The sequence below is a fragment of the Theropithecus gelada genome, chromosome 3, assembly GCF_003255815.1.
Source record: "Theropithecus gelada isolate Dixy chromosome 3, Tgel_1.0, whole genome shotgun sequence".
Lineage (NCBI taxonomy): Eukaryota > Metazoa > Chordata > Mammalia > Primates > Cercopithecidae > Theropithecus > Theropithecus gelada.
This window is the reverse complement of record NC_037670.1, coordinates 132598059-132613872: the sequence shown is the minus strand read 5'-3', so window position 1 is coordinate 132613872 and position 15814 is coordinate 132598059. Positions and strand designations below refer to the sequence as shown.

The 15814-nt window shown below is 38.9% G+C and overlaps 1 protein-coding gene across 7 annotated transcripts in view; it reads left to right on the top strand.

Moving 5' to 3' along the window:
* Positions 1-15814, top strand: part of NRCAM (neuronal cell adhesion molecule) — a 306610-nt gene that overhangs the window by 221583 nt on the left and 69213 nt on the right. For 4 of the 7 annotated variants that reach the window (XM_025379923.1, XM_025379921.1, XM_025379922.1 and 1 more), the window contains 4 exons: positions 743-865; positions 5562-5732; positions 6239-6295; positions 8102-8213. In XM_025379923.1, coding sequence (XP_025235708.1) covers positions 743-865; positions 5562-5732; positions 6239-6295; positions 8102-8213 — 463 coding nt within the window. The remainder of the gene's footprint in view (positions 1-742; positions 866-5561; positions 5733-6238; positions 6296-8101; positions 8214-15814) is intronic. The other 3 variants (XM_025379924.1, XM_025379928.1, XM_025379926.1) reach the window with 1 other exon arrangement.

Below are 15814 nucleotides of genomic sequence, written 5' to 3'. Positions count from 1 at the left end.
TTTGCAATGGTTGGTTAGTACCAAAATCCTCTCAAAAACCTTAAGAGCATGTATTTAAATAACAGTCACATTTTTCAGTTCTGGTTCTTTAAAAAGAAATTATTACAGATATAAAACATGTTCATTGTAGAAAAACTAATTATAAATAAACAAAAAAGAAATTTGTTCATGAATCCTTCCATTCAAGGAAATAACTACTGCTCAAATATTCTTTCTATTTTTTCCTAGGCAGATATGTATATATGTGTTTAAAACCAGCTCATTTTCTGAAATACTATCTTACAACCTTTTCTGAGTTTTTGACATATCATATATATTCCTATAGCGATCTTATAAATAAGTGTACTTATATAATACTTTATGGTATTCAAAGGTGTAGATGTATAATTCTTTATTTAACAAATCTTTTTACATTTAAGTGTTTTCCATTCTTTTGTGAAGAACATGCTTGTGTCAAAACTGTTTGTCTTCCTGATGATATATTTAGTATAAATTCTCAGCTGTGGAATCACTGACTGAGAATTTATACTATCAGTGGCAATGCATCAGAATTGACATTTTGTTTTAATTTTTACTTTTTTTCTTTTAACATTGTATTTAAAAATATTTTCTCATTAATTTAGCATACATAAATTACAAATTATTTCTCCGAAAGTTCAGTTTGCCTTTATTTGTAGTGCTTTCTTTTTGTTCTTTTCAATGCAGAAATAACTGAGAAGTTTTTTTTTTTTTTATTTAATAGGATCACCATTGTGGACCAAAGAAAAGCTTGAACCGATCACACTTCAAAGTGGTCAATCTTTAGTACTTCCCTGCAGACCCCCAATTGGATTACCACCACCTATAATATTTTGGATGGATAATTGTAAGTTTTGATAATATGAACTTTCTTTCTTTAAAGGTCTTAGGATTGTTTACAGTCATAATACATTATTACCTCTTGTGATTCATAAAATGTTTTAGAGATGCTCAGGAAAATAACTGCTCCTCAAAATAAAATAACATGTCATCTCATTCATTCACTCAATTTTACTGAACATTTACTATGTACCTTGCTTGTATTCTTTGCAGTGGGAGAGGATGGGAGTGGGGAAGGAGGCAGATGATAAATGCAATAAGTACATTTAGAAAATCTGTGTTTGTTAGCAATAAGTTCTATGAAAAAAAAAAAAAGCAGAGTTTTGAGCAGAGACTTAATGAAATGAGAGAGCAAGCCATGCCCCTAAATATCTGAGTAGAAAGGGAACACTAGTGCTAGCCCCTAAGGAAGGAGCATCCCTGCCATGTGTAAAAAGAAAAGCAAGGAGGCCAAGGTGGCCAGACTGAAGGAGCTGAGGGGGAAGGTGATGGACAAGGTAAGAAAGGTCGGAGGGACTCAATGGAAAGGACTTTGGCTTTAGCTTGGAATGAAGTAGTGAAATCTTGAAGGAGTGACTTTATCTGAAATAAGTAGTAACAGTATCCCTTCAGTTGATGTGGAGAGAATATTGTGGACGAAAGAGAGTGGAGAGACTGTTGGGGCCACTGCTGTAATCTAGATGAAATTTGTTGGTAACTTGGACTTGAGTGGTAGCAGTAGAAAGGGTAAGAAATGGCAAGATTCTGGATACATTTTGAGGGTCAATCCTCCAGGATTTACTGGGGCAGAGGTTGGAGCATGAGAGAGAGGAATCAAGGATAACTACCTTGGGAGACTGAACAACTCCAAAATGATAAAATGGAATTGCCATTTCCAGAAACCCATGGCAGGGAGGAAATCAGGCTGTTGGGGATATGTTATGTTTCTGTTTGTTTTTTTAATCCCCAAAAATAGCTAATAGTTACCGGGCCTTTACCAAGTGTCAGGCCTTTTACTAAGGGCTTAACATGGGTTATTTCATTAATTTTTACAACAACCCTATGAGGCATGTCCAATTATTTTTTCCACTTTCCAGATGAGGAAACCAAGGCAGAGATAATGAAGCCATTCATTAGGCAATTTCAAACTTGTCTACCCCTGTTTCTGTCCTCAAGGGCATGTTTGTTGCTCTGCCTCTTCCACCCTCCAAAATTTCCTGTGCTAATAGGTCAGCATGTTACCTTAGAGGGAGCACATGGTTCTGCTTGGAGACTGAGAAACCAGAGTTTGGGATGTGAGAGGCCTCTAAGATATTTCATGGCAAGACACCAGCAAGAGTCAGAGATACCTGAGTCAAAAGGAAGATTCCAGGCTATGATCAGCAATGTTTGAATTCTTAGTGCAATAAGTGCTGCCTAGAGGCCTGGGCTAGATGAGAGGATCTGGGGAGCAGGAGAGCAGAATCTGGGAGACTGAGACCAGGAGCCCTCCAGAGGTGAAGAACTCACGGAGAAATCAGCAAAGCAGATGAGAAGCAGCAGTCACTGAAGGAAAAAAGGAACAAAGAGAGTGGTGTCCCCAGGAACAAGGTGAAGAATGTGTGTCAGAAAGATGGACTAACCAGGCAGGGTGGCTCACACTGTAATCCCAGCTAATCGAGAGGCTGGGATGGAAGGATTGCTTCAGCTCAGGAGTTCGGGGCTGCAGGAAGCTACAATCCCATCACTGCAGTTCAGCCTCAGCAGCAGAGTGAGACACCATCCCTAAAATAAATAATGATAATAATTTTAGAAAATATTTTTGAAAGACATAATAATCAACTATTTCAAATGCTCCTGAGAGATCAGATAATGTGAGAACTAACAAATGACTACTGAATTTGACAACTTGGAGGTTCCTGGTAACCCTGCTAAGAGTCTTTTAGGTGGAATGGTGGGAATGAATTAAAAGTATCTGTAGGAAATACAGTGACCCGATTGCCTGTGCACTCACAAGACATATACATTACTAAAGAGAAAATTTGGCTCTAACATTTAATCTGCATTTTTAATTTTTTTAATTTAATTTTTTAAAATTTTACTTTAAGTTCTGGGATGCATTTTGGCTCCTCCTATATGAAAGCACTTAGAGGAAGTAAAGTAATGCAAAGAAATAAAAAACAAATATATAACTAAATAAATCTTTTACACATTTTGCAAAAATAAGTAGTAAGCCAAATGTAAATAAGTGATTTATGGCTTTAAGAATAGCAGTCTCCAAATGCCACTGCCAAAATAAGGCTCAATATTTGGTACTTGGTTCTCATTCAGAAATAATGACCTTTTTGCTTAATAAAGAGACATATCACATGTAAACTCTCAGAGTCATCTGAATATATAACTAATTTTTCCCCACATTATATAGCTAGATATTCCACTCACATTCATTCTAGGCTGTTGGTGAAGCATCTGACCTTTCAAATGGAATTGCACCTGCAATATGAGAAAAAAATTAGATCCATATAGCATACTTCTTGCAAGATGACATTAAGTTATTCCTATCTGCATACATTTTTTTTTCAAGTGCAGTGCAAAATGCCACCACCCTCATGAAGTCCCATTGCCTAACATTTGGTCTGCCAACACCCTTCAATTTATTTTTTTTATTACTACAGCAGGAGAAACAGAGGACAAGAAATGTATTTTTATCTTTAACTCTTTGTTAAACAAAATGTACCTGATTCTTCTGAGTTTTTTTTGTTTTTGTTTTTGTTTTTTGTTTTGTTTTGTTTTTGAGATGGAATCTCGCTCTGTCACCCAGGCTAGAGGGCAGTGGCGCAATCTCAGCTCACTGCAGCCTCGGCCTCCCAGGTTCAGGTGATTCTCCTGCCTCAGCCTCCTGAGTAGCTGGGATGACAGGTGCACACCACCACGCTCGGCTGATTTTCATATTTTTAGTAGAGACAGGGTTTCGCCATGTTGGCCAGACTGGTCTCGAGCTCCTGACCTCAGGTGATCCACCCACCTTAGCCTCCCAAAGTGCTGGGATTACAGACATGAGCCACCAAGCCAGACTTGAGTTATTGTTAAAACAGTCCTTTTCCTGGGACTTAATGGCTTAAAACCATAAATTTTCAACCACCAACCAAACCGCCATCTTGACCAATAATTTGGTTAACATGATGAACTGGTTTCTTTCTTTGAAGCACTGCCTCCACATTTTCCTGCCTTTTTCTGCCTGAGGGAGCTCCAGACTTTTAACTATAATTTTGCATTTCGTGAAATATTAGATCAAGCACCTGCTACAGGAGGAGCAGACCTGCTTCACTCACACTGGAAAAACCCTGCCAGGAGACAGAGTGGCCTGAGGCCACTGGGATGTGAGACTTTTTTCAGTTCTGTCACCTCAGAGCTGAAGAACTCTCACAGTTAGGGCTCTGTGGGCTAAGGAGCTTCAGGATGTCCATTAGCTGGCTAAGTGTGAACTGACACCCAGATCGGTCGTTCCACCTCCCTGCATCCTTCATACACTTAGAAAATCTTCCCTGCAAATACGTTCTGATACTATTGCACAGTAGGGTGACTGTGGCTAACAGTAATGCATTGTATATTTCAGATAGCTAGAAGAGAGGATTTTGAATGTTCTCACATCAAAGAAATGGTAACTGTCTAAGGTGATGGATATGCTAATTACCATGATTTGATCATTACACAATGTATATGTGTATTGAAATATCACATCGTACCCCACAAATATGTACAGTTTATTATGTGTCCATAAAAGAGAAAGAAAATCCTCCTGCCTAAAGCAAGATAGTTCCTTAAATGGATCTTAGGGGAAGTGCTAATAAATTATTATGCTTGACACTGGAAAGTCAGAGTGCTGATGGTTACTCACTTAATCCTTCAATGCACATTTAAAGGAGCCCCATGAAAGGCCAGGCACTGTTCCGGTGGACAAAGCAGATGAAAGTGTCCACTATCCTGGACCTTAAATTCTAGTGCAGGAAACAGGCAATAAGTCGTATGTATGATGAGTAAATATGTAGTATGCCAGAAGGTGATAAGTAATTCAGAAAAGAATTGTAGAGGAGGTGGAGGAACTGGGCTTAGGAAGCTTGTGAGGGGCAGGTTGCAGCATTAAATAAATAGCGTCATCATCACACCCAGTTACTGTCAGCTGGCCATTTGCTGCTTGATTCTTCAACTGGATGATGAGCTCAGACAGGGCTGGGACTCTGGCATGCCCAGTGCCTAGCACAGGACCCAGCTCACTGTTAGATGCTCTCCAGGTATTTAGTTTCTGAACGTTGTGTGTAGATGCAACTCATGTTAACAATTTTAGAAGCTTCCTTAATGATTTTCTAAGATATGTGTGTATGTGTACTTCACGGTTAGGGACTCATTTAGATATTAGGAAAAGTCACACCAACTTTTTGTAAAACATATTTTGTTTACATTTGCTTAATAAAACATTTCACTGTATAATCTCACTTCTGACCCCACCCCGGAGAAGTTACTGTCAGGGAAGTAGAGTTAAGAGTTTTAGTGTGTTAGGTGTTTGTTTGTTTGTTTGTTTGTTTGTTTGTTTTTTACAGTTATTTGCTTTTACCCAAAGAGTTATATAGAGAAAAAAATATTCAAATGAAGTTCACAGACCTATTAGTAGATACATATATCTTGCTAATTTGGAGGGTAGCCACTTTATGATGGAATAATCTGGATATCTCTCTGCCTTTCTCCAGCCTTTCAAAGACTTCCACAAAGTGAGAGAGTTTCTCAAGGTCTGAATGGGGACCTTTATTTTTCCAATGTCCTCCCAGAGGACACCCGTGAAGACTATATCTGTTATGCCAGATTTAATCATACTCAAACCATACAGCAGAAGCAACCTATTTCTGTGAAGGTGATTTCAGGTAAGAGTTCAGCTTCCTGAATCTGCCCTTCAATACATTTACAAATATGTGCAAAATATAGAAACTATTATATACTACTGACTTTGAAGTAAACAGGTTCATTATCAGGAAACCTCCCATGAATGCTCACTAAAGTGCTGGCATATGTGTTATAAAGATTGTGCATACCCTAAATACTGGATTTTACATTTCTTGCTTTTATTGTCATGACTGGTTCCGTGATAACCTTCTGAACTACCTGGTGTTCTGAGCATTTTTGTGTGCTTTATGCTCCACAGTGCCTCTTATTGGCAGTCCTACAGCTTAAGTTAAATGTCTGCATATTCCTGGTTGGGGGTGGCTGAGTAAGTTAATCAGTTAGTCATGTACAACGTAAAGCACTGTTTTTACTTGATAGGAATGGCACTCGGTCAGGATAGCTGCATACGTTTGCTTTTATTGCCCAATACTTTTTGACCCTTCTCCCCTACTTTTGTGCCCTCTTCATAATATTCTGTTTATTTCAGTGGATGAATTGAATGACACTATAGCTGCTAATTTGAGTGACACTGAGTTTTATGGTGGTGAGTTATGGTGATTGTAACTGATATTCTCTCCTTCATTGTAGAATTTAGTTCACTAACTTCACCTCCATGGCTATTTAACCTTATTTCTTTATGAGATTTCTAGTTATATGTTTAATACCATAGTATAAATGTATGTTTCTTATGAAATTTACCTATAAACTTTGAAGCATGCCACTAGAGCATTTTCCATGATGTATGTGTAATAATGAAACCTGTTGTAACTGTTTGCGTGTAAAGAACCATTTCACTGATTTGGAAAAACCTTTCACGTACGTTCAGAATTATGTTTTCCATGTTTTGTTCTATTCCTAACTTTTCTTGTGAACTAAGTAAGAGTTGGCAGGGTGCATTAACTTGCTAGAATACTGACTCATCAAAACTTTTAGCAATTAACGTTAAGTGGATTTCGTAGTAAATCATCCCATTTCTCATCTGTTTTCATGTGACATTGTCAATATAATTAGTAATAGCATTTCTCTCTTAGTTTTGTTTAAAAACAAGTCAAACCCAGTCACTGTCTTCAGTGGAAGTAATCTTTTTAAAAGTAGAGCATTTAACTTCATTGTTGTAGATAGAAATGAATTTGATTTCCTTAAGGGAAATGTTCTCAAGTAGAGTCTATGAATGAAAATAATGGGTTTTGGATAAAGGGTCCTCTTAATTATCCATAAGGCAGAATTTCTGCTGTATTAATTTCTCACCCTTGAGATATAAGTAAAAAAATTAAGGTCTCATCAGTGACCAACATAGACACTCCACAACTGCTGCTTTCTTTTATTTTATTTGAATATACTCCTGAAAAATATGGGCCCCAAGACCGTTCCCAAAGTGATTTTAAAGGAGTAAGTTTCCCCCCTACAGTCTATAAATTCTTAGGAAAACTAATTTTTCTCAAGTAATACCTCTTCTGGCATTGAATTTTTTCTTCTGAGAAATGAGAATAATCATAGTATATTTCCTTTTCATTAAATTTTTATACGCATCAAGTAGATAATGCATTAAAGAGTTGAAAACCTTCAATGGCTATGAAACCTTAAGATGACGTAATTTCTGCTCCAAGTTTTTCTAAGAAACCTTCAGAAGACAAGGCTATGTTTTGGAAAGGCCTCCACAAAAAAGAAGATGGCCCGTATAACTATCTCTAAGATCTTTGACTTAGACCCTCTTTATTTTTTTATTGAGGAAAACGATTTCCATTTATTTAACTCCATCATTATTCTTCATTTGTGGCATAATATTTGCAAAACCTCTGTCAGTAACTCTCTACTTTTGTTTTCCATAAACCTTGCAGTTTGAGGATGTTAATATGAGTAATCAGTAGTATTGGCTATAATGTTGTCCCCATTGTAAACAAGAATACCCCTTCTATAACCATATCTTTATAAAAACCTAACATCTTCCAGAAGACAGACAGTTAATTTTTGCTTTGACCTAAGCACTAATCCTAAGAGAAATGTAGCTCAATAACACAATTTCCTCTCCATGTCAACATTTTGAAAATTTTCTAACCCACAGAAAATTTGTAAAAACCTAACCCAAATTAAGGGAATATACAAAAGGAAAACAGTCCTTATTATTAGTGCTTATGCAACCAAGGTTGTTTCTGTTCCTGGGTAACTTGAGTAAGTGTAAGTGATGACTACTTATAACGCAGAGAGTGTGTATGTGTAGCTTAACAAATTTCACAATTAATGTTGAATAGCTTAAAAAGGGATTGGAATTTTAGACAGCTTTTTTGACAATGAAGTGTTTATAGAAATACATATTATAAGGTGTAATGCATATTGATTTTCTTGTTTGCAGCTAAATCAAGTAGAGAGAGGCCACCAACATTTTTAACTCCAGAGGGCAATGCAAGTAACAAAGAGGAATTAAGGGGAAATGTGCTTTCACTGGAGTGCATTGCAGAAGGACTGTGAGTTCACACTTTCTGTCCTGAAATACATTTCTTATAAAAATATAGTAGGCTGGTAGAGAGGTGTTAGTAATATCATAGGAGGAGTCACTGTCTTCTACTAATTCTACCAAGCATCAAGAAAAATTTGGTAATTATTTCCAAAGTAGGCATATGAATCTCATATTGTTGTTAAAATATTTTGTTAATGTAATAGTAATCATATTGAAATAAGTATCAGTAATCACCTTATGATTGTTGAAATATTATCTCATATTATTGTTTAAATATTTTGTTAATGTAGTACTGTTATCTTAAAATAAGTGTCAGTAATCACCTTGTGACTGCTATGATTATAATTAGAGGACATTATTTTGCTAGTTTGTAACCAACCACCTCAAATTTCTTTAAAAATAATAGCTATTTATTACTGATCACTTGTCGAGAGGTCTACAGAGCAGTTGTCTTCTAACCAGCTGGGTTGGGCTAATTTCAGTTAAGCATGCTCATGAATCTGCTAGGTGGCTCAGCAGCGGGTCCACTGCCGTTGGAGTCTACCGGCTGTTAGCTGGGGCATCTGAGTTGATAGCCTAAGTTGCTAACATCTCTCTTGCAGTCTCGTCCTGGCTTGTTCTCCTAACAACAGACAACATGCACAGGGCCTGCCTCTTAAATCCTAGCCTCAGAACTGGCACGCTGTCCTTTCACCTTCTTCCTATTGGCAGGTCACAAGGCCAAGCCTAGACTCTTTGAAATAACTCATCTGTGCACAGTTCAAAATTGAAGCCACCCCAGAACTGACGTGCCTTTAACAGGAGTTACAGGGAGGCCTCGCCCAGATACAAAAGCAACTGTGATGTTAGCTCTGTGTTACAAGGAATTTCTGTATAGTCCCTGTCTTCTGCCTGACACAGAGCAAGCACCATTGGTATGGGCACATCTGCTGAAAACCTGGAATAGAATCTCAGAAACATGCTGCCCTTACATGTGATTCCTGCTGTCCTTGACAGGCAACTCATTGGTCTCACATTCCTTCCTGAATCAAGGAAAACTTGACTTAAGGAGGCACATGGAGGCCTCTGCTGGCCGAGGCAGGAAATCACACTATGCATTACTCAGCTCTGCCAGCTACAGCAAACCAGCAAAACCCCCTTTTAAAGATATGTTAAAACCCTATCTCTTCTGCTAGAATTAAGAAAAAAAAAAAAATCCTCCCAATTTCCATCGTTATGGTGTAAGATAGTGGCATAATCTGCCAGCCTACAACTTTTGGGAGCAGAAGGTACCTATTCTCACAATTTAATGACTTCTTTTCCCACAAATGACATATTTCATAAAAAAACTAAAATATGGTTGGTATTTGGAAATTTCACAATACTCCCAAAAGAATTTTTAAAACTTTGGAGTGTTGTAAAACCAAGATTGGGACTCTATCACTTATAAACCAACCATCAGACTTATAAAATCAAAATATTTATAATTCCTGACAATGGCTGAGTACAGTAGCTGGCCTCCAAAACAGTTCATGGCTTTTTCATAATTTCAAACTATGAAACTATGCTTCCATCTCCTTCTTACCCTCATATCATCTAAGATGCAGAGTAGTCTGATTATGAGGAACTATCAATATGTTATCAGATTCCACATGTATATAGTTTTTCAAAATCTACTTATTTTTATATTTACAGCATGTTTTAATTCTAGAAGCTGTTTCATCAGATACATATGCTCAGTTTATTTCTTACTCAACCAAATAAACCAAACCAACATTATAATCAATTAATCCCACTTGCATTTCTTTTTTTTTGTTGTTTTTGCTTGAACCATAATTTATTATTTCTCATGGTTCCATGTGATGACTGGGCTAAGCTTTTTTAAAATTATTTTTTTATTTTCCATAGGTTATTGGGGTATGGGCGGTGTGTGGTTACATGAGTAAGTTATTTAGTGGTGATTTGTGAGATTTTGGTGCATCCATCACACTATTTTTGGTAGTCTTTTATCCCTCAACCCCCTCCCACCCTTCCCCCGAAGTTCCCAAAGTCCATTGTATTATTCTTATGCCTATGTGTCCTAACAGCTTAGCTCCCACGTATCAGCGAGAACATATGGTGTTTGGTTTTCCATTCCTGAGTTACTTCACTTAGAATAATAGTCTCCATTCTCATCCAGGTCACTGCAGATGCCATTAATTCATTCCTTTTATGGCTGAGTAGTATTCCATCATATATATATATATGTCACAGTTTCTTTATCCACTCATTGATTGATGGGCATTTAGGTTGGTTCCACGATTTTGCAATTGCAAACTGAGAGGCTATAAACATGCGTGTGCAAGTTAAGTATCTTCTTTGTATAATGACTTCTTTTCCACTGGGTAGATACCAAGTGGTGGGATTGCTGGATCAAATGGCAGTTCTACTTTTGGTTCTTTAAGGAATCTCCACACTGTTTTCCATAGTGTCTGTACTAGTTACATTCCCATCAGCAGTGTAGAAGTGTTCCCTGATAACCGCATCCATGCCAACATCTACTGTTTTTGATTTTTTGGTTGTGGCCATTCTTGCAGGAGTAAGGCGGTATCGCATTGTTGTTTTGATGTGCATTTCCCTGATCATTAGTGATGTTGAGTATTTTTTCTTATGTTTCTTTCTCTATCCTGTGGAATAGTGTCAAAAGGATTGGTACCAATTCTTCTTTGAATGTCTGGTAGAATTCTGCTGTGAATCCATATGGTCATGGACTTTTTTTGGTTGTTAATTTTTTAATTACCATTTCAATCTTCCTGCTTTTTATTGGTCTGTTTAAGGTATCTAATTCTTCCTGATTTAAGCTAAGAGGGTTGTTTTTTTCCAGGAATTGATCTGTCTCTTTTAGGTTTTCTAGTTCATGTGTGTAAAGGTGTTCATAGCAGCCTTGAATGAACTTTTGTATTTTGGTGATGTCAGTTGTAATATCTCCTGTTTCATTTGTTGATGAGGTTATTTGGATTTTCTCTCTTCTTTTCTTGGTTAAATCTTGCTAATGGTCTATCAATTTTATTTATCTTTTCAAAGAACCAGCTTTTTGTTTCATTTATCTTTTGTATTTTTTGTTTGTTTGTTTCAGTTTCACTTAGTTCTGCTCTGATTTTATCTCCTTTCTTCTTCTGGGTATGGGTTCGGTTTGTTCTTGTTTCTCTAGTTACTTGAGGTATGACCTTAGACTATCAGTTTGTGCCCTTTCAGTCTTTTTGATGTAGGCATTTAGGGCTATGAACTTTCTTCTTAGCACCGCCTGTGCTGTATCCCAGAGGTTTTGATAGGTTGTGTCACTATTGTCGTTCAGTTAGAATAATTTTTTAATTTCCATCTTGATTTTGTTTTCTACCCAGTGATCATTCAGGTTATTTAATTTCCATGTTTTTGCATGGCTTTGAAGGTTCCTTTTGGAGTTGATTTCCACTTTTATTCCACTGTGGTCTGAGAGAGTACTTGATATAATTTCAATTTTCTTAAATTTATTGAGGCTCATTTTGTGGCCTATCATATGGTCCATCTTCAAGAAAGTTCCATGTGCTATTGAATGGAATGTGTATTCTGGGTGGCTAGAAAGATGGCTGAATAGGAACAGCTCCAATTTACAGCTCCCAGTGAGATCAATGCAGAAGGTGGGTGATTTCTGCATTCCCACTGAGGTACCCAGCTCATCTCATTGGGACTGGTTAGACAGTGGGTGCAGTCCACAGAGGGCGAGCCGAAGCAGGGTGGGGTCGTCGTCTCACTCAGGAAGTGCGAGGGATCAGGGAACTCCCTCCACTAGCCAAGGGAAGCCATGGCGGACTGTGCCATGAGGAACGGTGCATTCCGGCCCAAGATACTATGCTTTGCCCATGGCCTTCACCACCTGCAGACCAGGAGATTCCCTGGGTTGCCTACACCACCAGGGCCCTGGGTTTCAAGCAAAAAACTGGGCGACCATTTGGGTAGACACCAAGCCAGCTGCAGGAGGTTTTTTTTTTTTTTTTTCCCCCATACCCCAGTGGTGCCTGGAACACCAATGAGACAGAACCCTTCACTCCCCTGGAAAGGAGGCTGAAGCCAGGGAGCCAAGTGATCTAGCTCAGTGGATCTCACCCCCATGGAGCCCAGCAAGCCAAGATCCACTGGCTTGAAATTCTTGCTGCCAGCACAGCAGTCCGAAGTCGACCTCGGATGCTCTAACTTGGTGGAGGATGGGCGTCTGCCATTACTGAGGCTTGAATAGGCAGTTTTCCCCTCACAGTGTAAACAAACCTGCCAGGAAGTTTGAACTTGGCAGAGCCTACCACAGCTCGGCAAAGCTGCTGTAGCCAGACTGCCTCTCTAGATTCCTCCTCTCTGGGCAGGGCATCTCTGAAAGAAAGGCAGCAGCCCCAGTCAGGGAGTTCCATGTGCTATCTCCCTGAGACAGAGCACCTGGGGGAAGGGGCAGCTGCAGGTGCAGCTTCAGCAGATTTAAACATTCCTGCTGCTAGCTCTGAAGAGAGCAGCAGATCTCCCAGCACAGCACTAGAGTTCTGCTAAGGGACAGACTGCCTCCTCAAGTGGGCCCCTGAGCCCCATACCGCCTGACTAGGAGTCACCTCCCACCAGGAGTCGACAGACACCTCATACAAGAGAGCTCCAGCTGGCATCTGGCAGGTGCCCTTCTGGGACGAAGCATCCAGAGGAAGGAACAGGCAGCAATCTTTGCTGTTCTGCAGACTCCGCTGGTGATACCCAAGCAAACAGGGTCTGGAGTGGATCTCCAGCAAACTCCAGCAGACCTGCAGCAGAGGGGCCTACTGTTAGAACAAAAACTAACAAACAGAAAGAAATAGCATCAGCATCAACAAAAAGGACATCCACACAAAAAACCCATCTGAAGGGGTCACCAACATCAAAGACCAAAGGTAGATAAATCCACAGAGATGAGGAAAAACCGGTACAAAAGGGCTGAAAGTTCCAAAAATGAGAATGCCTCTTCTCATCCAAAAGATCACAACTACTCACCAGCAAGAGAACAAAACTGGACAGAGAATGAGTTTGACGAATTGACAGAAGTAGGCTTCAGAAGGTGGGTAATAGTAAACTCCTCTGAGCTAAAGGAGCTTGTTCTAACCCAATGCAAGGAAGCTAAGAACCTTGAAAAAAGGTTAGAGGAGTTGCTAATTAGAATAACCAGTTTAGAGAAGAACATAAATGACCTGATGGAACTGAAAAACACAGCACAAGAGCTTTGTGAATCATACACAAGAATCAGTAGCTAAATCAATCAAGCGGAAGAAAGGATAACAGAGATTGAAGATCAACTTAATGAAATAAAGTGTGAAGACAAGATTAGAGAAAAAAAGAATGAAAAAGAATGAACGAAGCCTCCAAAAAATATGGGACTATGTGAAAAGACCAAACCTATATTTGATTGGTGTACCTGAAAGTGACAGGGAGAATGGAACCAAGTTGGAAAACACTTTTCAGGATATTATCCAGGAGAACTTCCCCAACCTAGCAAGACAGGCCAGCATTCAAATTCAGGAAATACAGAGAACACCGTAAAGATACTCCTCAAGAAGAACAACCCCAAGACACACAATCATCAGATTCACCAAGGTTGCAATTAAGTAAAAAATGTTAAGGGCAACCAGAGAGAAAGGTTGGGTTATCCACAAAGGGAAGCCCATCAGACTAACAGCAGATCTCTCAGCAGAAACCCTACAAGCCAGAAGAAAGTGGGGGCCAATATTCAACATTCTTAAAGAAAAGAATTTTCAACTCAGAATTTCATATCCAGCCAAACTAAGCTTCATAAGTGAAGGAGAAATAAAATCCTTTACAGACAAGCAAATGCTGATGGATTTTGTCACCAACAGGCCTGCCTTACAAGACCTCCTGAAGGAAGCGTTAAATATGGAAAGAAAAAACTGGAACCAGTCACTGCAATAACATACCAAATTGTAAACACTATCGACACTATGAAGAAACTGCATCAGCTAACGGGCAAAATAACCAGCTAGCATCATAATGACAGGATCAAATTCACACATGACAATATTAACCTTAAATGCAAATGGGCAGGCCAGGCGCGGTGGCTCATGCCTGTAATCCCAGCACTTTGGGAGGCCGAGGCGGGTGGATCACAAGGTCAGGAGATCGAGACCACGGTGAAACCTCGTCTCTACTAAAAATACAAAAAAAATTAGCCGGGCGTGGTGGCAGGCGCCTGTAGTCCCAGCTACTCAGGAGGCTGAGGCAGGAGAATGGCATGATCCCAGGAGGCAGAGCTTGCAGTGAGCCGAGATCGTGCCACTGCACTCCAGCCTGGGGAACAGAGCCAGACTACATCTCCAAAAAAAAAAAAAAAAACAAAAAAAAGTAAATGGGCTAAATGCCCAAATTAAAAGACACAGACTGGCAAATTGGATAAAGAATCAAGACCCATCAGTGTGCTGTATTCAGGAGACCCATCTCATGTGCAAATACACACATAGGCTCAAAATAAAGGGATGGAGGAATATTTACCAAGCAAATGGAAAGCAAAAAAAAAAAAAGCAGGAGTTGCAATCGTAGTCTCTGATAAAACAGACTTTAAACCAACAAAGACCAAAAAACAAAAAGACAAGGGTATTACACAATGGGAAAGGGATCAATGCAACAAGAACAGCTAACTATCCTGAATATATATGCACACAATACAGGAGCACCCAGATTCAGAAAGCAAGTTCTTAGAGACCTACAAAGAGACTTAGACTGCCACACAATAATCATGGGAGACTTTAACACCCCACTGTCAACAGATCAACGAGACAGAAAATTATCAAGGATATTTAGGACTTGAACTAAGCTCTGGACCAAGCAGACCTAATAGACATCTATAGAACTCTCCACCCCAAATCAACAGAATATACATTCTTTCCAGCACGACATCACACTTATTCTAAAATTGACCACAGAATTGGAAATAAAACACTCCTCACCAAATGCAAAAGAACAGAAATCATAACAGTCTGTCAGACCACACTGCAATCAAATTAGAACTCAAGATTGAGAAACTCACTCAAAACCACACAGCTACATGGAAACTGATCAACCTGCTCCTGAATGACGACTGGGTAAATAATGAAATTAAGGCAGAAATAAAGATGTTCTTTGAAACCAATGAGAACAAAGACACAACTTACCAGAATCTCTGGGACACAGCTAAAGCAGTGTTTAGGGGGAAATTTATAGCACTAAGTGTCCACAGGACAAACTGGGATAGATCAGAAATTGACACCCTAACATCACAGTTAAAAGAACTAGAGAAGCAACAGCAAACAAATTCAAAAGCTAGCAGAAAACAAGAAATAACTAGGATCAGAGCAGAACTGAAGGTGATAGAGACATGAAAAACCCTTCAAAAAAATCAGTGAATCCAGGAGCTGGTTTTTTGGAAAGATTAACAAAAATAGACCACTAGCCAGACTAATAAAGAAGAAAAGAGAGAAGAATCAAATAGACACAATAAAAAATGATAAAGAGGATTTCACCACTGATCCCACAGAAATACAAACTACCATCAGAGAATACTATAAACACCTCTACGCAAATAAAAAAATTTAGAAGAGATGGATAAATTCCTGGACA